General features: G+C 41.7%; 1 protein-coding gene across 3 annotated transcripts in view; it reads left to right on the top strand.

The window, feature by feature from the left end:
• The window catches only part of LIMCH1 (LIM and calponin homology domains 1), a 559,635-nt gene that overhangs the window by 428,551 nt on the left and 108,015 nt on the right, over positions 1-23,069 (top strand). For 2 of the 3 annotated variants that reach the window (XM_006898182.1, XM_006898181.1), the window contains exons 1-3: positions 8,545-8,568; positions 8,963-9,158; positions 18,481-18,733. In XM_006898182.1, coding sequence (XP_006898244.1) covers positions 8,545-8,568; positions 8,963-9,158; positions 18,481-18,733 — 473 coding nt within the window. Of the gene's footprint in view, positions 1-8,544; positions 8,569-8,962; positions 9,159-18,480; positions 18,734-23,069 lie in introns of those variants that run through there. The other variant, XM_006898180.1, reaches the window with a different exon arrangement.

Genomic DNA, 23,069 nt, shown 5'->3' with positions numbered 1-23,069 from the left:
CAGCTAGTAACTGAAATACTGCTTATTTGAACCCATCAGCTGCTCCATGAAAGAAAGATTAAGCAATGTCCTTCTATAAAGATTTATTGCCTCAGAAGCCAATAGATGCTTGCCATGAATTAGAATTGATTCCAAGGCGGTGAGTTTGCATTTGGTTAAATCCACTGGTGCAAATATTTAAACACTTGACTGTTAACCCAGAAAGTTGGAAGTTTGCACCTGCCTGGTAGCTCATTTGGAAGATACCTGGTGATCTGCTCCCATTAAAGAAGATTGCTCTAAACCCATATGGCATTTCTATTGTGTTCTTAGGTGTCACTATGCATTGAAATAAAGTCATCAATAGTTCCACTTGGTGACATTTCACAGATGCACAATATCATATGCTCAAAGAAACCCTCACTTGTCTTACTTACATTTTTGTCTCGTGCATCCTATTGTTGTTATGAATCGGAACTGACCCATAGCTAACTCTCCAGTGGGTCTTCATAAGCAGTAAACCACACAGCAGATGGCCTGTCCATCTCTCCTCCATGGAGCTGTGGATTTAAGCCATGTACCTTTGGGACTGTAGTGCAGTTTCTTCCCCTGAAGCCACCAGAGTTCTGTGCATCCTACCCCTACACAAATTGTTATGTCCATCAAAGAATGAGAGAGCTGAGTTTTGCTCAATTTTAATTTCTAACAAGCAAATTCAGTCTGTAAATATATGACTGTGTATACCAATGAGCTCAGTGCTTGTTTTCTTGGGAGAATAATGCCTGAAGGAAACAATGCAGCATTATCTCAGATGAAGACTTGCTCTGTGCTTTCAGCCTAAAGGTCAATTTACTCACCCTTAGAACATTGGTGTGGGTGAGGCGGCAGAAGCCAAGGGCTTTCAAGCATCCACCCTGGACCAACTCCAATAAAATAGAGACATTATCTTCTAAATTTTTTTTTTAATGACTAATTTATTTGAATGACCTGACACTGTGGAAGCCTTTTTTCACAGTTCAAAAACTTAATTTATGCATGTTGCTTATGGAAAAGGTAAGAATTGGTAAATGAAGTGTGAAATGGTATGTGTGTGTAGCTACCTGTGTGTCCCTTTTTAAGGTGTTGTTGTTGTTGTTGTTATGTGCCGTCGAGTCGATTGCGACTCATAGCGACCCTATGTACAACAGCTCTAAACTCTGCTCTGTCCTGTGCCAATCTCATTGCCTCCGACACACTCATCCCGAATGCTCCAGTCACCAAATCAATCCATCTCCCAGAGGACCTTCCCCTCCTGCACCTGCCCTCCACCCTCCCAAGGATGATGTCCTTCTCCATGGACCGGTCTCTCCTTAAAACATGACCAAAGTATGTCAGACAAAGCCTCAGAATCCTTGCCTCCAAGGAGCAGCCCGGTTTAACTCTCCAGGATGAATCTGTTTGTTTTCTTAGCAGTCCATGGCACCCTCAGCACTCTTCTCCAACACCAAAGCTCAAAAGCATCAACTCTCCTTCTGTCCTTTGTGGTCAAATCAGTATATATTCGCTCATGCAAAGTGCTCCTATTTTTGTTAAGTGCCATCAAGTCAATATTGGCTGATATTGACCACATGTGATGGCCTGCGTGTGTCAGAGTAGGACCGCTCCACAGGATTTTCTAGGCTATAATCTTCTTTATAGGAACAGAGTGAAAAGCCTCTCTCTTATAGAGCTATTGGAGGTTCCAAACTACCAACTTTTTAGTTACTGGCTAAGTGCTTAATTGTGGTACCACTAGGGCTCCAATACAAAGTCCCAGTATGCAGTATTATCAAGAAAAAACCCTGATCAACTGGCTTCGGTGGGTTGGTAAGGCTCACTTTTAATCAGCAGCATCTACATATTTTGGGTAAGTCTTATGTGGTAGCACAAATATTCATAGTCTTGCCCGAGTGCTATAGTGGTTTAAGTGGTGGTCTGCTAACCAAATGATCAGTTATTGGAACTCATCAGTTACTCTGTAAGGGAAAAAATCAGACACTATCATTTACATCCTTGAATGCTTTATGAAGTTCTATTCTTTCCTATCAAATCACATGTGTTACAATTGACTGGGTCACAGTGGGTCGAATTGTCTCAATTTGATAAAATGCATCTCTAATGCGACTTAATTGAGAGACATTTACTGCTTTACAAGTTTTCTTTTAAGATGGACATGAAGACTTTGCTCCAGTTTTTGAATTTATTTTTCTGTCTCCTGCGCACTAAATTAAAATGAATAGTCCATACAGCCGTATGCTTTTGGGTAGAGCCATTCTGGATTTATAAGTGGACAAACTTTCAGACTGGCTGTAATGCATTTATACAGTCTCTTTTTAGCTCAATTCCTTTTAAAATGAAATAAGCAACCCACACAATTAGCCACAGTACATTGTTTCTTCACCTCAACTCCTGCTTGGTCCTTCATTTTCCATCTAACTCTATTCTTAAAGAATGTGCAAAGGTGATTTCCAAATTAAATAAATGAACTAGTGGGTTTCTGTAAGCCCGTAAGTCGCCTGTCCATCTGATGTTCAGCTTCTATATCTGACTGATGAACCAGTCGGAGACCAAGGACAGCCCCAGGTGGCCTGGTTTTCACTTTTCCAACTGTCCACACCAGTAAGCTTCCAGCCCTCAAACTTGAGCCAAGATTTTCTCCGTGGCTTTCTATGCAGTCATGAACATAACAGCTCTTCTGTTTTTCTTTCCCATCATTCGCTGTGAGAAAGCAGCTGAGGCTCCAAGACACATGTTGACTTTCCCTTCCACCCTTCCCAGTCTCCTGTGGTTTGTAAGGTGGGGGGCAGGAAGATATTTGGGCCTTTGGAGAAGCCTTTAGGGTTTTCCCCTGACAATCCAGATTTGTAATGTTGTGCCAAACAGCTTATAGTTATGACCTTTCTAGAGGTGACCAGTTGTTCAGCTCCCTGACTGCCCTCCCTGGTAGGAAATTTTGCCCAAGATATTTAGAAACCTATTTTCTTTGAGTGGATTCCAAATCAGAGAGACTCTATTCATATGAAGATATGAATAGGGGAGGAAGCAAAAAAATAAAAGGCTTGACACTCACATACCTGTACATGCTGTGTGAGTTACAAGCTGATCTTGACGTACCTGAGTGAATACACAGCCGTCATTGTCACTGTAGCTCATTGCCCTTGACCTGGAGCCCACTCACTGCTGACACTGCGCAGGTTTCTGTAAATCACGTGGAAGGAGATTGCTGAGGCTCTTTTTCCAGTGAAGTTGCTAGTGGTGGTTTTGAACCCCCAGAGGCTTTGCGTGAGTATCTTTCTCCCCTAGAGCTGCTGGTAGATTTGAAAGAGCAGAGAGGGAAGGGCAGCTCCACTCCCTGTGGATCAGACTACCAAAGACCCAGCTAAGCCTTTGAGATCTAAGGGCACAGTTCATAGAGAGTTGCACTGATAACCAAAGGCAGTGCTGAGTTGAATTGGAAGTTCAAGTTCACTAGTTACTCCTTGGAAAAAAAAATTTATATCCCATCCTAGTGGCAAGAAGCTTCACTACAATCTCAAAGACACATGGGTCAAGGCCACCAGCTTCTCTGAGAGAGAAGAATGGACAATCTTTTCCCGTGACTTTGAAAACCTACCAGAGGGTCAGCTATGGGTCAGTTCTGACTCGAGGGTACATGACAACAACATCTAATTTACTGGTTCCAAAAAGTCACTGGAAAAAAAATTTACATCTTACTCAATTTATAGCCTCCAAAACCTTACTGAAAGATTGTTGTTGTTGTTGTTGTTAAGTGTCATCGAGTCAAATACAGTTCATAGCAACCCTCTGAACAACACATCTGAACCCTGTTCTGTCCTGTACCATCTTCACACTTCCTGATCCACAAGAGCCCATTCATTGCAGCAGTCACGTTGGTCTACCTGGTTGAGGATCTTCCTCTCCGTCACCAACCCACCACCCTTCAAAGCATCATGTCCCTCTCCGAGGAACAGCTCATCCTAACAATATACCCAAAGTACATAAGGTGAAGCCTCATTATTCTTGCCTCCAAAGAACTCTCTGGCTGCACCCTCTCCAAGACATATCTGTTTGTTCTCTTGGCCATCCATGGGATGTTCAGTGCTCCTCCAGCAACACCACAACTTAAAGAGGTCAATTCCGTCATCCTTATCCATTGTCCAGCTCCTAGATGCATAGAAAGTGATCAGAAAGACTATGGCCTGAATCAGACACACCTTAGTCCTCAAAGTGATGTCATTACTCCTCAATAACTTGGAGAGGTCCCTAATTGCAGATTTTCCCAGTGCAATGCATCTTCTTATTTCCTCACTGCTGGTATCAAGGATGTTAATCATGGATCAAAGTAAGAGTAAATAGTTGACAGTTTCAATCTCCTTTCCATCCATCATGAGGTCTCCTCTCAGTCCAGGGGTAAAGAAAATCTTTGTTTTCTTGAAATTGAGGTACAATCTATACTGAAGGCTGCATTCCTTGATACTCTGCAATAAGTGCTTCAAGCCTCACTTTCAGCAAGCAAGGTTGTGTCCTCTGCATAACACAGCTATTGATGAGTCTACTCTCCTCTTCATAGACTCCAGTTTCTTGGATAATTTGCTCAGCATACAGATTTAATAGATATGGAGAGAGTATACAACCCTGATGCATTCCCTTCTCAGTGTGTTTCCCTGCTCTATTCGCATAACAGCCTCCTGATCCAGGCATAGGTTCTGCATAAACACAATTAAGTACTCTGGTATTCCCATTCCTCTCAATGTAAGCAACAACTTGCTATGATCCACACAGTAAATGCCTTTGCATAGTCAATAAAGCACAATAGACATTCTTGTGGTACTCCTTACTTTCAGCCAAGATCCATCTGACATCAGCAATAGTATCCCTGGTGCCACGGCCTCTTCTAAATCCTGCTTGAACTTCTGGAATTTCCTTGTCTATAAACTGTTCCATTCTTTTTTTTTTTATCTTCAGCAGTATTTTGCTTGCATGTGGTGTTAACGATGTTATTCAATAGTTTCCACAGTCAGTTATATCATCTTTCTTGGGAATGGGAACAAATAAGGACTTCTTCTAATCTGTTGGCCAAATAGCAATCCTCCAAATTTCCTGATATAGACTTGTGAGCACATCCAAGGCTGCATCTGTTACTTGAAACCAATTAGTTTCAATCAATTGGTATCCCATTGATTCTTGGGGCCTTATTTTTTGCCAATGTCTTCAAGGAAGCTTCCACTCCCTCCTTCGTTACCATTGGCTCCTGTTCATATGGCACTTCCTGAAATTTTTCAGTGTGCATCAATTCTTTCTGGTACAGTGATTCTGTATATTCCTTCCATCTTCTTTTGATGCTTTCTGAGTCATTCAATATATACTCATAGCATCTTTCAATATTGCAACACAAGGCTTAAATTTGTTTTTCAGTTCTCTCAGCTTGAGAAATTCAAGGTGAGTCCTTCTCTTTTTATTCTCCAATTCCTGCTCTCTGCACATTCCATTATAATACTTTGCTTAGTTCTTCTGAGCTGCCCTTTGAAATCTCTGTTCAGCTCTTTTACTTCGGCATACTTTCCTTTAGATTTGGCTTCTCTATTAGCTATTTTGGAAGCAGGAGTGGCATCCACTTCCATAATAGTTGCCTCCAGAAACCCTATGAACCTGGAGAGAGGACAAGAGACACCCAAGCGTTGAGGACTTTCCTTCATAGGGTCGCTATGAGTCGCCTGCGACTCAACGGCACTTAACAACAACAACATTAGCTATGAGTTCCGTTTTGATGACTATCAGGAGTTATTTTAATACTTTAGGGGGTGCCCTGGTAGCACACTAGGGAGTATTGGTAGGGAAGCCCAAAATAAGTTTTGCTGCTAGCCCAAGTCACCCAAGCCACCAGAGGTTACTTGAGAAAGATGGATAGTCTCTTCCTGTTGCCAATTCATACCCTCAGAAAGCTGATTGGAAGGTGGTCGTCAGTCAGCTATGAATCAGAACCAACTCAGTGTTATTGAACTGGTTGCTTTATTAATTATTTTTGTTCTGGTGGTACAATAGTTAAGCACTCAATTATTAACCAAGAGGTCAGCAGTGAGCCCATTAATCACTCTGAGGGGGAAAAGATACGGCAATCTGCTTCTGTAAAGATTTCCAACATTGGAAACCCTCCCTAAGAAGCAATTTTACTCTGCCCTACAACAGTGCTGTGAATTGGACTCAACTCACTAACACTCTCTTTGCTTTTGATATATTTATATATCAGGCCTTTATTCTGTAGGCTTGCCATGTATTACACATTTAATCCTCCAAGAAACCTTGTGAGATAGTACTAATATTAGCCTATGCTACAGATAACCGAGGCTTGAAATTACTTGCCTAAAAGTCATACAGTTAGTAAGTGGTGGAACCAGGATTGCAGCGAAGTCCATCTGGTTCAGGAGACTACATTGAAACCATAACCCTAAACTGCCTGTCTCGTGTGACATTTATTGCATGGACACGAATGACATTTGGCTGAGAGACCAGGTCAACCTCATCCACAGAGTACGGAGACAAGTAATTATCCGGTCACGAGGGGGGTGATGCTAATGGCAGTAGCTGTAATTGCACCAAACATTTTCAGGTTTTGCTGTTTGATATTTGATTGCAGAGTTTTGTGCCTCGGTTCCAGCTTTGTCGCTGTTTGACCTTGAATGGCTTAATCTCCCTGAACCTCATTTCTTTCCTCCATAAATGGAGTAAACAATAACCACAGTTGTGCAGATGAAGTAATCGTATTATTCTTGTTGTTGTTATTGTTCGGTGCCATTGAGTTGATTCCACTCATAGTAACTGTGAATAGATCTGAGCCTTGTCCTCTCCTGCACCACTGTCACCAGCTCTAATAAATTCAAGTTCATCGTAACAGTCACTGCTTCAGTCCATCTTGTTGAGAGTCTTCCTCTCTTTCTCTGATCCTCCACCTCACTCAGCATGTTGTCTTTTCCAAGGACTGACAATATACCCAATGTACATGAGGTGAAGTTTCACCATCCTTGCCTCTAAGATGCACTCTAGTTGCACTTACACTCTGTTTCTAATATAACATACAAAAACTCCATCAAAGGGAGCTCTGCTGACCTAGTGGCAAGAAGCTGTGTTGCAATCCCAAAGGCAAATGGTTCAAATCCACCAGATGGTCTGCTGGAGAAGGAGGGGCAATCTCCTCCTGTGCCAATTGGATGCGATTCGACAACACACACACATACACACACACCCTAATACAGCCCCAGACACGCAGAATTTAATAAAAGGGACCTTCATAATTTTTTTAACCCATGTCGCTAATTCTCAGTAGATAAATTATCCCAGAAAATTGCATTTCCAAGAAGCTAAGTAAGAACTCATATGCAGTTGAGATGTATTCTTTGCAGGAAGTCATGGGTGCTTCCTTCTTAAACTAGTCCAGCCTTTCATTCAAGTCCCTGTTAACTTTTGACCTAGAAGTAAACTACCTTGATTTCCATAACTGGAATGTCCACCTGCCTCTTGGAAACCATAGTGATCTGCTCCCCCTGAACCATTTGACAACATATTTTGCAGAAGCACCAATAACTCCTGCTGTGTGGAAACTGCAGGGTGCCCGCTTCTAGCCTGGCCCCTCACTGGTTCCCTTGTGTGTGTAGCTTGTGAATTACAAGTCAGTGAGTCTCCTCCCTCCTCCAAACCTCCCTCTGGGAAGTGAGTCAGGGGTCTGAAAAGGCTTGATAATAGCAACCCACAAAGACACTTCTTGCAAAGGAATTCATTCTGGGGGGCATTCTGGACAGTTTAGACCAGATTTCAAAAATCATAACATGCAGAATATCTCTTTTTCCTTACTATCTGGAAGGTGGAGGGAGACGGTCCCTCATATCCCAGGAAGTCCACGGTCTGCAGTCCAGTCTTTTCAGGCGTGAGTCATCCCCAACCCTCATTTTCAGCGACAGTCTGGGGGAGATTAAAGTGAGATTTATCTTTGAGTGACCAGAGTTATTTTTGTTTTCCTGCACCCTGACGAGTGTAATCAATGCTAAGACACTGGCAGGAACAAGGCTTTTATTATATTAAGAGGGTGAAGATGGCTTGGACTGACCTTTTCTTCTGCCGGAGTTTCAGTGTTTTAGTATGTGCTGCTTGTGCTGGAAAGAATTTATATTCACAGGCTGTCAAAGGCAGCCATTGTTCTTACTGCACTGAACATGTGGGTCAGCCACAAGTGCTTTCAGCTGCCCCAGCGCCAAGAGCTGGCCGGAGCTGAGAGCATGCCTGGATTCTTCTGAGGCATCAGGAAAAGCATTTTGCATATTTCTCATTGCCTTCTTTAAAAAAAAAAAAAAAGACAAAACTTTGTGCCTCCGAAAGAAGCTCCCTTTCAGAGCAGGAATTTCCGTTCAAGGTAGAAGGCGATGGAAGCATGCTGCTCCGGGATTTTACCAAGCTGATTTTGCTGCAGGAAAGGCTGCGTGCATTTGCCAGATAGCAGAGACACGGGAGCAGTTGCTGACTGAACTGGGGGCTGGTTCCCAGGACAGACATGCAGTTATGGATTCCGAGAGGCGGGTCAAGGTTACGGTCTTAGCTTTTCATGTGTGTGTTTCCATCTGTCATTGTTGTCTTAGGAATCAAAACTTTATGACCCATTATTAAGCCTTCTGTTTTTTGGGATTTGTTGGATTGAGAGTTTTGAGGTTTTGGGGTTGTTTGGTTGGTTTTGTTGTTTTTTTAAAAAATCATTATAAGGTCTCTGATTTGGGCATTTTCTTTGGGAAATGTTGAGTGTGATTTTCTGATGACTTAGAGATGCTTATCCCTCCTCCAGGAGCTTGCTCCGTGGACATTCCCACATGGAGGGGATCTGCAGGATTTGGTGCTGGGGGAGAGACCACCACATTTGCTGATACTTTAGGGACCACACCTTCTATCATGATGCCTCAAATTGTGTTGTTTTGGTTTCTGGCAGGAGACTGATGACACTGAGAGTCCCAAGCGCAGCATTCGAGACAGTGGCTACATCGACTGCTGGGATTCGGAACGCAGCGACTCCCTCTCGCCCCCTCGGCACGGCAGAGATGATTCCTTCGACAGCCTGGATTCCTTCGGCTCCCGTTCCCGGCAGACACCCTCCCCAGATGTAGTCCTCCGGGGAAGCAGTGATGGTAGGTTGGCGTCTTCCTCCACTCACAACTCAGAATTAACCATTAACAGCAGAGGGCTGGGCTCAGGTCCAGGGGACTCTGTGTCAACCTTGCTGGATCCTGGTCGAACATTGTCAACTGGTTGAAGAAACCTCTTTTTTGAATGTTGTTTTTCATGACCCTTAAGATTTGTGTTGGCTGTGCCAGCGATTTGTTTGAACATGGCCTCAGTCAGCATATCTTCTGTTGGAAAATGGGTTATGTCATTCCTCCCTTGGTCTCAATGAATCTAGGCCCTGTGTGGACCGTTAGCTTATAAACGAGGTTGGAGTTTATAGACTCTGGGTCTGAGGAGGGGAAATGCTAACTCAAGGCCTCTGGAGAGGAAATGATTGAGCAAGCACTACACTATCCATGTGAAAATAGATTGGCTTCCAGCAAGCTGCAAACACATCCCCTGCGTATATGACTGTTCTTAAGCCTCAGGCTGGGAAATGTTCATTGTCAGGGTCCTTGGCAATCTGAGTGATCCTCCTGGGTTGACTAGAGCCATGTAGGTGGTGTGAGTGCCCAATGCCTAGTCCAGAAAACTCTTGTCTATAGTAGGCCAGGCTTTACTAGAAATCCAGCTGGATCCCACACCACCTGTGAGAAAGGAACATTTATCAAAGTGTATGGTGGTGTAACCTCTTACAAATCAAATGTGTACTTTTTTAGAAGTGACCTACCTGGAGCCTTGCCTTCTCAGGAAGGAAAGATGACTTGATTCTTCTGTGTGTGTAAACTTGCAGAAAAATCCCCAGGCTGGTGGGAAATTTTTAGGATTTTCTGATTGTTTTTCATGTATTAATGGTGAAGGGCGGTCTGGTGGTAAGTTGTTGAGCTGTTAACTGAAGGCACACGGTCATAGTTCAAATCCTCCAGCTTCTCCGAAGGAGATAGATGGGCAGTATCCTCCCATGTGGCTTACAGCCTCTTGAAACATACTAGAAGGTCCTCTATGAGTTAACTCTGACTAGATGGCACATAACAGCAGCAGCAACAGCAACTGGTGACATTAACATCTCTCGTAACCTGAGTATTATCTGTGAGATTCAAATAGCTTTTCTAATGAAAAGATCCCTTGCAGTGATAAAATTCCATTACTAGCTGCATCTATGGATCAAGGACTTAATGTGTTCAAAGTACCAAGTACTTGAGCATATATTACCTCATTTAATCCTCCTGCAAAGCAATACGATTTCTCTTCTTTTCATAGTTTCCAGATGAGCCTTAGTAATCAATGTTTTTAAGAGTAATCAATGTTTTTAAGTGACACATAACACCCTGCTAAGAAGTGTAACACTGTTAGAATAGTTTGTGTCCCAAGTAAGTTTCTTTTACTGGCACATCTTTGTATAATAGATTTTTGTTACTGTTGTTCCAGAGTGGCTGAACTAATGCTTTTCCTCTAGTACTTAAACTTTCCAACAAATAGATTCTCTTCAGGGAACCACTTAGTATATGACGCCTAAGGAATTCCAGAGGCCATTGTGAGCTGCTTGAGAAACATTGCTAAAATTTCATGAGATCTTAAATACCACCCACGGAATGAGAAGTCACAATGCTTGGCCCTGATCTAATTGATCTTTAACATAACCCAGAAGTAGATTTACTTTTGCATAATGTGTCTTAACTAAACTACCGTGAGAGCAGGGACTCAACAATACTGCCTTGTTTTCCTGGGTCTAATAAGTTTTCCACTTTTGGCAGTTTACAAAACTAGCCACTTTTCTATATTTTCTATTGTTTATGTAGTTGTTGTTGTTGTTGATTGCCTTCGAGTTGAGCACGACTCATAGCGACCCGGCCCAATTAACAAAAGACCTGAAACCCCTCTCCAAGTATCGACATTTATCAAAGTTCATAGAGTTTCCGGAGGCAAGTTGTTTAGGAAGTGGGTGGGAAAAATACTTTTCTTTCAAGTTTCTGTCTGATACAGGTTACGGCCCTCACAGGTTTTACTGTATGTGTTGTTACTATGTGCTATCAAGTGGGAACTGGCTTACAGCTGACCCTCCAGAGACTGTAAATCACACAAGAAGAGATTGCCCATGTTTCTTTCTTAGAGCAGCTGGTGGATTTGATCTGTGTGCCACTGGGTTGGCAGCGTAATTCCTTACCCACTACACCACCAGAGATACTTCCTGTATTTAATCTATACTATTTAGATATATATAGATATAGATATAGATAGATAGATAGATAGATAGATAGATAGATAGATAGATAGATAGATAGATTTTTTTTTCTTTGCAATTACTTGCTATGCATCAGAAAGCTGGGCAATGACTACAGATAATAGAATGAGAATTAGTGCCTTTAAGCTGTGGTGCTGGAGAAGAGTATTGAATATACCTTGAACTTATAGGAGAACAAATAGGTTTGTCCTGGAGAGGGTGAAGCCAGTCTGCTCCTTGGAGGCAAGGATTCTGAAGCTTCATCTAACATACTTTGGACATGTTGCAAGGAGGGACCAGTCCTTGGAAAGCGAGGTCATGTTTGGGAGGGTGAAAGGACAGTGCAAATGAGGAAGACCCTTGATGAGATGGATTGATTCAGTGACTGGGATAATGGGGATAGGTGTGTCAGAGACAGGAAGATTGACACAGTATGGAGCAGGGTCGCTATGAGTTGCAGGTGACTCAAAAGCACATAATGACAACAACATATATGTTCTTCATTCTGGTTTTTGTTTTGTTTTGTTTTTATCACTGCGAGTCCTTTACTTACTCTGTCACCAGCTTTGAGGGGTTCAGAGTTTATAAAGAGCCACATCTTGAAAGAGTTTAAGATGGTGATTGCAAATAATGTACAAATCTATACTGAGGTGCACTTTCGCTTGTCTAAATTAAGATGGATAAGAGAGAGCCTTTTCATATTTTTTTCCATGTAAAGAATAATATTAAACTGAATTCCACAAAAATTTGATCCATGAAAAGGCACTTGACACATTTCACCCATTAAGTCTGATACCTACAGGCACATGCTTTTGTAAACAATCAAGATTCAACGAGGTCTTTAAAGAAAAACAACACATTTTTATCTGCCTTTTAAAAAATGTGATATGATTCTAGCCAAATGGATGTTGGATTTCATAAGAGTGTATGGTATGTTTTTAAAAGTGATGCTAATCAAGAAGATTTCTAGTCCTAATAAGCATGCCCATATTTGGAAGGATTAAAAAAAAAGTCTTGCAGCTGGATTTCCTAGGATTCACAGTACATTTGAGGAAATCTTAACATGAAACTCTCCAAATTCTTTGTCAAATCAGCATGTTGCTGTTATTATGTGTCAAAGTCAAGTACGACTTATAACAACCCTCTAAACAGCAGAACTGAACCCTGCCGTATCCTGTGCTATCCTCATCATCTCTGACACACTATAGCCCATTCCTGAAGTCACCAGGTCAGTTCATCTTGTTAGAGGTCTTACTCTCCATTGCTTACCCTCCGTCTTTCCAAGCATGATGTCCCTTTCTAAGGAACAGCCTAGGCTAGCTGCATATCCAAGAATTGAGAGGAAGCTTTGCCTCCAAGGAGCACTCTGGCCGCACTTTTTCTGAGACATATAAATTTGCTCTTTTAGCAGTTCATAGGAGACTCAGCACCCTTCTCCAGAACCACAGCTCAAAGGCATCAGTTCTTCTTGCTGGTTTTATTTGTCATCGAGTCAAAATCAACTTAATAGCTGACCCTCCAGTAGGTTTTCAGAGGCTGTAAATCACCTGCGTAGTAGCTGGTGCATTAGAATTGCCTGTCTTTGGACTGTTCCTTCGCTATAGGCTACAAGAGCTTGCTTATTTGTGATCCTCAGTGACTCTCTGGTAGAGAAGCACCTTGATTCTGTGGGTTGGATATGAGTGCTCCCTGGCAAGGGCATTCATGACACTGTGGCTCTCCTAGGTTGATTCACCAATCAATCCCTTCAAACCTTCACCCCCCTAAGTCACCTTTAGGGCCATGTCTCATACTCATTGCTGATAAGTTGGAACTGACTCAGGGTTGACCTTCCAGCAGGTTTTTAAGAGACTATAAATTCTGTGAAAAGAAATTGCCCATTTATCCCCCAAGGAGCCGTTGGTGGATTCAAACTCCCCGAGAGGTGCCACCAGCACAATTCCCATTGACTATACCACTAGAGCTTCCTTCACATTGTGTAAGGGTGACCTAGTGGACTTCACTGAAGAACAATAATACTTCCTTCCACTCATGTACTTTCAAAATGAAGAACAGAGTTCACAAATATGATGTACTGGCTTAGATGAATAGTCTTATCTTCTGCATGACAGATGGCTTAAGGGACAGAAATGAAGAACTCAAGTACTAGAAGTGGATTAAAAGAGCAAAGGGCTTTAATGAAGATGCCAAAAATATTTTATAAGAAAGAAAAACACCTGACTGTTTGAAGAGGGAAATGTAGCCCCTTGAAATGGAAAAGTCAGACTCGCATAAAATAACATTGTCATGTGTGATGTGGCATTGTTCTAACTTTGGTGAACATAGATAGAGAAACCACTTATCTACACGGGATGAAGTTGGAAACCAAGATTTTTCAAGTCCATTGCTGCTGCTGCTGCTGCTGCTGCTGCTGCTGCTGCTGCTGCTGCTGCTGCTGTTGCTGTTGCTGTTAGGTGTCACCAAGTTGACTACAACTCCCAGCAACCTTTTGAACAACAGACCTGAACCTTGCTTGGTCCTGCATCATTTTTATGATCTCTACTGTATTCCTGCCCATTGTCACAGTGACTTTGTCAATCCATCTCCTTGAAGGTCATCCCTTCTTTCACTGATCCTCTCCCTTTTCACACATGAAGTTTTTTTTCCAAAGACTTTCCCCCCTCCTGATGACATGCTCAAGGTGTGTAAGACACATGCTCAAGGTGTGTAAGACACATTTACCATCCTTGTATCTGGTTGCCGTTCCACTGTGCATTCTTACCAATAGTACATCAGAGCTCCCTCCGTGTAGCTTGGTGGGGAAGGAATTATGCTGCCAACCCAAAGCTACATACTTCAAATCTCTGTAGGACATTCAGAAGTAGTGACTTAGTACTTCTAGAAGCCTGCAGAAAGGTTACTAGCAATCACTTCTGACTTGATGGTACATAATAGCAACAACAACAAAATAAGATGCTATTAAACAGCCATAGGAAAGATACTCCTTCTCTTTCCACCTTTATAAATTGGGAATCAAATGGGGAAACAAGACAGTATTTGCACTAGTTTATAGAAAGCAATTCACAGGTGAATCTAAGCATCTTATTATGAAGCAAAATAAACCATCTCATAGTGGAAAGGGAGTTAAGTTGTGAATGAAGTTATGAAATTGTCAAAATTTTAAGAGGAAGACTGAAAGCTAGAGCTGTGAATAATTCATAAACTGAATATTTTCTGTGCAACAATGAGTGACTTGTTTATAGAAAATGCTTTTAATTTTTACAGTCTTCCTTAATGTCAAGGTCTCTTTTTAAAGTAGAGGAAATTATTTCATTCCTGTTTTACAGATGAGGAGGTTACTTTGGTATGTCAGGGACAAGCCTAGGAATTCCACTTTGCTATAGATGATCCCTCTTCATTGTTTCCAACTTTTACATTCCAGTCACAAATTATCATTAGCCCATCTTGATTGCATGTTTGATAAATTTCAGATTGCAAGATTTGGTAAAAGAATGTATATTTGAATAATAGTCATATTAACAGGTCCTCCTTGTATGAGTATGGATAATATCCATCACTCAAAACATTGTATTTTAGGATAGAACTTGGAATTAACTTTTTGGCTATGAATGCAACACCATTCTGTTTTTCATCCCCAACGTAGTATACCATGTGATTATCTGATTCAAAGTGGCCAAAGCTAGTCCATTTTTTCTCACTAATTCCTAAAATGTCAATGTTCATGAGTTCCATGTCATTTTTCCCAGTATCTAGTTTTTCAACATTCAAGCTGCATACATTCCATATTCCAATTATTAAAGAATGTTTGCCATTATTTTTCCCATCTCAACTGACTTCCATTTATGACTTTACCATTAATATTATAATTATCTGTGTTCCTCTACTATTCATAGGGGTGTTAAAGGTCTGTTGTTTAAGAAGTAGATGGCCAAACCTACTTCTTAATCTGTTTTATTTTTTTTAATTGGTTTTATTTACCAAATTCATACACAGTGTGTTTCACACTATTCTTCATTCACGTCATGTTTCATATAATCATTTGCATGCATTGTTGTTGTTTCTTAATCTGTTTTAATCTGGGAGATCTACTAAAACCTGTCCACCATAGATAACCTTTGTGGCATATGACACACCTATGTATGGCACAGCTCTCAGGATCACAGCAATTCACAAGTTATCTCAGTACAGCAAGCAGATAGACAAGTGCTGTACCAATTAAAATAGTGCCCTTCCCAAATACAACAGATAGTTTGTACCTCTAGTAGCAAATTAGTCTTCCCAACCAACTTTTAGTCACAAAGCCTTACCTACCAGGTTTTAAGAGTCTCCAAGCCCACAACTGATTGCTAATTAAAAAGACCAAACAGCCTACTGGCTGTTAATCAAATTAAAAAAAAGTATATGTGTATCATTGAGAAGTAATGGTGTCAGTTTGAAGACTATGATGCATCTGATTCAATCCATGGACTTTCTGATCACTTGCTATGCATCTGAGAGCTGTTTAGTGAATAAAGATGAGAGAAGAATTTATGCCTTTTAGTGTGGTGTTGGAGAATAATGCTGAACATCCCATGGACTGTCAAAAGAACAAGCAAATATGTCTTGGAGAAAGTGCAGCCAGAGTGTTCTTTGGCCGCAAAGATGATAAAGCTTTGCCTCACATACTTCTGGTATGTTGCTAGGAGGGGCAATTCCTTGGAGAGGGACAGGATGTTCAGAAAGGCAGAGGGTCAGCAAAGGAGAAGAAGACCCCCAACCAGGTGGATTGACATAGTGACTGCTGTAATGGGCTCTAATGTGTCAGGAAGTATGAGGATGGTACAGGATAGGACAGGGTTCAGATATATTGTGCATAGGGTCTCTATGGGTCATACTCGACAGCACTTAACAACAACAATTGATGACCCAGAACTATTAAATTGTACATAGCTGACATTCACTGTGCCAACTGCTATACCAAACTTCTGATCTGGATTGTAATGTTTGACCCTTCCAACAGCTTTATGAAATATATGGGATCTTCATTTTACGGATTGGGAAACTGAGGTTTAAGGCAGTGACATGACAAAGTTGATAAGTAGTTAACTCATCCTGCTAACTAAAAGGTTGGAAGCTTGAGTCCACTACTCAGCATCTCCTTGGAAGATAAGTTTGTCAATCTACTTCCAAAAATCAACCATTGAAAACCCTACCTATGGGTTTATATGACCTACACAGTTTGTAGAACCCTGCACAGTTCTCCTTTGATACACATAGAGTTGCCATAAGTCAGAGTTAAGTACATGCCCAACAAAAGACTGATGATGGGGCAGCAATGAATTCCTTTGGGTTGTCTAAAAGACTTTTAAACCTCAAATAATCCATTTGTTCGTCACATAGTTTGAGAATGACCACCATGTGAAAAAGCACCGGAATAAACACTGTGATTAATATAATTTCTCAATCTCAAAATACCAGTAGAAAGGATAAGGCACCAGAAGAAGAAAAAAAAAATAGATGATAGCGGCATAAAGTCTGTTTAGATAGCTGGGTAGGTGGGTTGATAGAGATACCCACCACCTGCTCAATGGCATAAAGATGAGCAGTCTCCTCTCTTAAAGATTTTAGGCTTGGAAAGCAATTGAGGGTCCTTGTGAGTCAAGATCAACTCCACAACAGTGAGTTTAGATTTAGGGGATTGCGCGCGCGCACACACACACACACACACACACACACACACACACACACGAAGTTTTTGTAATTGTTGCTGAGAATATAAATGACATTACATGTACCAATTTAGCAATTTCTAGTTGCTTTGTAACATTGATTATATTCTTCTAGCTGTGCAACCATTCTTGTCCTCTTTGTCTAAGTTGTTCTTTTCCTCCACTAGTATAATATCATTGTTCCCTAAGCTTCCTATCTAATCTGAGTTTCTGTTGTTAATTTGATCTCATCTAGCTTGAAAGAGCACAGTGCTCAAGGTAGACATTCAGTAGTTCAGCTAGTAGTAGTTGGTTTGGATTAGACCTCCAGGTATTGTTTGTTTAAGATTTGAAGATTATCTCAGGACAATAGTTTGAAGGGTTCATCCAGCCTCCATGAATATCAAAAGTCTGGATTGATTCTAGGGCCATGCTGCCTTTAGAAGTCTTTAAGTCAACTACAACTCATATCAACTCCACGAATAACAGATCATCTGCGCTTTGCCCCATCCTGTGCCATGCTCACGATGTCTGCCTTGCTGGGGCCCTGCGCTGCAGTCACTGCATCAGTCCATCTCACTGAAAGCCTTCCTGTCTTTTACTGATCTTCCATCTTTCCCAGCATGAGAGCTGGGAGGTTTGTTGGGTTTTTTTTCCTTTTTCTTTTGTTTTGGGTACTGCGAAGAAAAATTGCCTCTGGTAACCAGAGAAGAAGACTTTTAAGGAGGAGGATTGACACAGTGACTGTAACAATGGGCTGGAACATATCGGAGATTGTGAGGACAGTGCAGGACAGGGCAGGGCTCAGATCTGTGGTTCACAGGGTTGCCGTGAGCCAGAGTTGGCTTGATGCCACCTAACGACAAGAGCGTGGCAACCAAAATCATGTGACTTTGTTATTATAACCCTAATCGGTCACTTCTGAATTCCAATTGTATTTCTGTTGTGTGCTCCTAAATTATAAGTTACATTCCTTCAATATTCCATGAATTGATTTAGGAAACCGCAAAGAAAAAAACCCTCCATTATTATTCATATATGTCCAAATACCTAGCACAGTGAAAAAACAGGTAGCAGGTGGCTAAAAACAACTTCACTGGTTAATTTAAGCTTTTTCTTTTTAAAGTCACATAATCTCAGCAGGCATATAATTCTATTGTGAATGTGTTGCCAGCTATAACTCTGAGATACAGCCTGCCTTCCCTCTATTTCTTAAATTGTTCCTTTTTCCTGCTCCCTCTTGATTAATGTTGAATGATTTCCCCCCCTCAGAATAGCCTAATTTAGAGTGATACTTTATATTTGTTAAGTGAATAATTTCAGGAAGGAATCCTAGAGACCCACCGATGTAACCACATCTCTCATACAGTGCACATGCCAGTGGGAATTTCCTGATAACCTGACATGCTTTTTCTGCGCCCATCCTCTCTTGTTCAGGGAGAGGAAGTGATTCCGAGTCTGACTTGCCACATCGGAAGCTACCAGATGTGAAGAAGGATGACATGTCTGCACGGCGGACTTCCCACGGTGAGCCGAAATCAGCAGTGCCTTTTAACCAGTACCTCCCCAACAAAAGCAACCAGACAGCCTACGTCCCCGCTCCTCTGAGGAAGAAGAAGGCGGAGCGAGAGGAGTACAGGAAGAGCTGGAGCACTGCCACGTCCCCCTTGGGTGGCGAGAGGCCCTTCAGGTAAGTCCTGAGCTTTGCTGCTTGTTTTCTGGCCTGAATGTGCAAATGTTACCAGGGATAGGGCTGCTGGACGTGAGGCTGAATAGTCACTGTACAACTCTGATATCAAATGACAAGTGGAGGTGAGGAGGGCAGCCTTGGAGACAGCTTGTGAATATAAGCTTCCTGAGGGCACCTAGAACAGTGCCAGGCACACAATGTTCAACAAACATTTGTCTAATAAGCATGCTATCTTGTATTGTAATACAAATGTCGATAGATAAAAATACTACTTCTTACATGTATAATTCAGTGACATGAACTGCATTTACAATACTCCAAAGCCATTTCCGCCTTCATTTCCAGAGCTTTTCCATCAACCCTGATAGAAACTTTGTGCCCTGAAGCAGCAAGACCCCAGTCTTCTCTTCTCCTCCTCAGTTTCTGGTAGCCATGAATTTGTTTTGAGTTGTTCTAGCCACTTGCCAAACTGGATATTTCATGGAAATGGGAGCATATAATAGTCATTCTTTCATATCTGACTTACTAATTTTTCACATTATTTTTCAAACATCTGTCAGAACTCTCTAATAGCAGATTTAAAACACACACACACACACACACACACACACACACACACACACACACAACCCAAAAAAACCAACCCCACACAGCTGATGGCCTAATGGGTAAGGAGTTGTGCTGCCAACCTAAGGGCAGGCTAGTCTAAAGTTCAAGCCCACCTACTGCTCGGTGAGAGAAAGATGGGCAATCTCTTCCTTGGTGATTTTACAGCTTTTGAAAACCTCCTGGAAGATTAGCAATGAGTCAGTTTTCAATCAACAATAGTGAGTTTGGGGTTTTGTGGGTTTTTTGTCTTGGTATTTTTTAGTGAGTATATCAACAGGACTTAGAGAACACTGCTAAAAGGCTGTCATCTATGTCTTATCAACTCCCAATCCTGTTAGACTAGCTGCAAAAAGACACCCTTATCTAGATGCAAACATCTTATATACAAGGAATATGAGGAATGTGTTTACAAATCACATGTAGAAAGTCACAATAACTGAAAGATAAATTGTTTTCTCACATCTTTTGAGTAAATATCTCTTTTCTTTACTCTTTTATTATATGTTTTTGGTATTTATGTGTTCATATGCTCAATAAGTACATATTATACATCGATTGTGTGCTAGTGTTATTTCCTAGTTATTAGTAAATTATAGAGTTCCTCCTTTCAAGAAGCTTCGTGCAGTCAAAGAAAAGCATTACGTGGTCTAATTCTTTCAGGAAAACGACCTTGTTTTTTCACAGTAATTTCTAATTGTCTGTCATTCCTATCTATGATTTTTCCTGAACAAACATTGTATACGAAGTTTTACATGTTTAACAACACTAATGAATTTTACCTTTCCAGCAGGAAACAATTGGGATTTTCAATATCAAGTTTGGCGTAGCTTTTAATCATTGCTGAAAGTATGCTGTATTAGTTAACAAATGTCTCCGTTTAACATCCTTTACATTGGAAGGATCATACTACATGCCATGATTATTGCCCCCCCACACACTTTTTTTTCCCTAAGTGAAAAATAATGTCAGATTGGCTGGGAGATGACCCGGGGTCTGATGGCCCAGTTCAGTCCATAAATTTGGCTAACTCGATTGTCCAACTCACTAGCTTTCCTGAAACAATAGAGGAAGAGGGAAGTGAAGTGGGGTCGTCCTGTGAAGAGGACCAAGCAGACCATGTGGATGTTGGTGGGAAACCTTCCGATGGTGGGTTAATGTCACCCGATGGCAGTGGTAAGGAGACGTCTCCCTCAGAGGAGGCCACAGTGGCACTGGGTCCCAAGTCTGAAGAAAAAGATGCTGAAATCCAAAAGCGCAGACGGCTAGAGCAAGCTGGGATCAAGGTGATGCCGGCAGCGCAGCGCTTTGCCAGGTTAGCTCTGGGCCCCAGGTCTCGCCTGGCTAGCTTCGTGCATGCCTGGGCATTTGGAATCTGCCTAGTGTATTGGAGTTTCCCCCCATTTCCCAACTCACTCCTTCCCACTGCATCCTTATTCCCTCCTCTGAGCAAATAGAGTTTATAGTCTCAACGCTAAGCTACGCCTCTGCTGCAATTTTGGCTATTTTAAATGAGGACAAAGAGTGGGCTTCTTCCTGCCTTGATTAGATTGAATCCTAGCTGTAAATTTGTAGGCAGTCCATGTTGGCTGGAGGGATTTACCTGGCAATAACGTTTTATTTTCTTTTGTCTGTGGCTCATTAATTTTCATACAACTCCTAAATGGCTCTTATCTTACTTTATACCTAACTAGAAAACCATTCCTCTGGAATGGAGAACTTCCTTCATTAAAGAGTGACTAGTTTATAAAAATCTACTTACTTTCTTTTCCAGGGGAATAGCAAGTAAAATTGAGTTCATTTAGCTCCTTTTCTGAACCATACCGATTTTAAAGTGCCCAAAGAATAGATCAGTTCATTCTCTTAATTTTAACAAGGGCAATAGTAGCTGGTCCTGAGGGAAACCCATGTTCCAACAGTCTCATATAGTATTTTGAGAAGCTGGTTCATTTTTGTTATGTAATAACCACAAAGATCTTACAGACAGTTGCACATGTGATAATTTGTAGAACCTTTTGGCATCTGTTGTCCCTTTTCATTCTAAGACACGAATTATTGTTGTTGTTATGTGCCGTTGAGACACTTGCAACTCATAGTGACCCTGTGTACAACATCCCTAAACTCTGCTCTGCCCTGTGCCAATCTCACTGTCTCTGACACACCCATCCCCATTACCCCAGTCACTAAATCAATCCACCTCCTAGAGGGTCTCCTGTGCCATCCCTCCACCCTCCCAAGCATGATGTCCCTCTCCAAGGACTGGTTCCTCCTTACAACATGACCAAAGTATGTCAGACGAAGCCCCAGAATCCTTGCCTCCAAGGAGTAGCCTGGTTTAACCCTCTCCAGGAAGAATCTGTTTGTTTTCTTAGCAGTCCATGGTACATTCAGTACCCTTCAGCACCACAGCTCAAAAGCATCCTCTCTCCTTCTGTCCTCCCTAGTCATTGTCCAACTCTCTGATGCATAACAAGCGATTGCAAAGACCATGACCTGTATCGGGCGCACCTTAGTCTCCAGAGATACACCATTGCTCTTCAGTACTTTAGAGAGGTCCCTAACAGCAGGCTTTCCCATCGTAATACGTCTTTCAATTTCCTGGCTGCTGGTGCCAAGAGTGTTGATTGTGGAGCCAAGCCAACTAAAGCTGTGAACAATTTCAATCTGTTCACCATCCATCCTGATGCTGCCAATTGATCCAGTGGTGAGAATCTTTGTCTCTTGACATTGAGCCTCAATCCATATTGAAGGCAGCAGTCTTTGACCCTCGGCAGCAAGCACTTCAGGTCCTCCTCAGTTTCAGCAAGCAAGGTTGTGTCATCTGCATAACGCAGATTGTTGATAAGATCATCCACCAATCCTGACACCACATTTCTCCTCATAGAGCCCAGCCTCCTGGATGATCTGTTCTGCATTCAGGTTGAAAAAGTATGGAGACAGGGCACACCCCTGGCATAAGCCCCTCCCAATTTTGAACCATGCAGTGTTTCCTTGCTCTGTTCTGACGACTGCCTCTTGGTCCAGGTATAGGTTTCAAATTAGCACAGTCAAGTGTTCTGTGATTCCCATTCTTCTCAGAGTCAGCCATAGACGTGAATTACATACCCATTTACCAGACGCTCAAACTGATGACCACTGGTGGTAAGTGGACTTGAAGGTCTCATGTCACTGACTGGTCCGCTTACCAGATTCAGACCTTCTGACCGCAGTACACATCTACCTCCCACACATTCAATGGAACATATTCCACTTCACTGTAAACTTGCCATATGTGGTTATGTCTGTGGTCCAGTCCTTAAGTGAAAGATTAAAACATCTATGGATTTAATCCTAGAGTAGTTTTGTGCTTATAAAAACCCAAGGATATGTTTCTTCCCAGTCTGTGGTACTCCACAGATAACATGCCCACCCTAAACATCCATGTACTTCTAGAAAATGCTAAGATAGACCTGTATTCTGTTTCTGAAGTAGTGACAAGAAATAAAAAGAAATCATATATGATTCAAATAATTGATTGAGAGACTTAAATTTTACAGTATTTAGCATCAGTTTGTCCCAAAGACCAGACTAAATGTTGAGAATATAAAAATACATAATAGGGGAGCTCTGGTGGCCTAGTGGCAAGGATCTGCAACTACAATCCCAGAGGCACACGGTTCGAATTCACCAGATGCTCTGCCGAGGAAGGAGGGACAATCTCCTCCTGTACCAGTCAGATCTGATTTGACGG

The sequence above is a fragment of the Elephantulus edwardii genome, unplaced genomic scaffold, assembly GCF_000299155.1.
Source record: "Elephantulus edwardii isolate Elephantulus edwardi_28Jun2011 unplaced genomic scaffold, EleEdw1.0 scaffold00222, whole genome shotgun sequence".
In the NCBI taxonomy this organism is placed as follows: Eukaryota; Metazoa; Chordata; class Mammalia; order Macroscelidea; family Macroscelididae; genus Elephantulus; species Elephantulus edwardii.
This window is presented reverse-complemented; position numbering and strand designations above follow the sequence as displayed.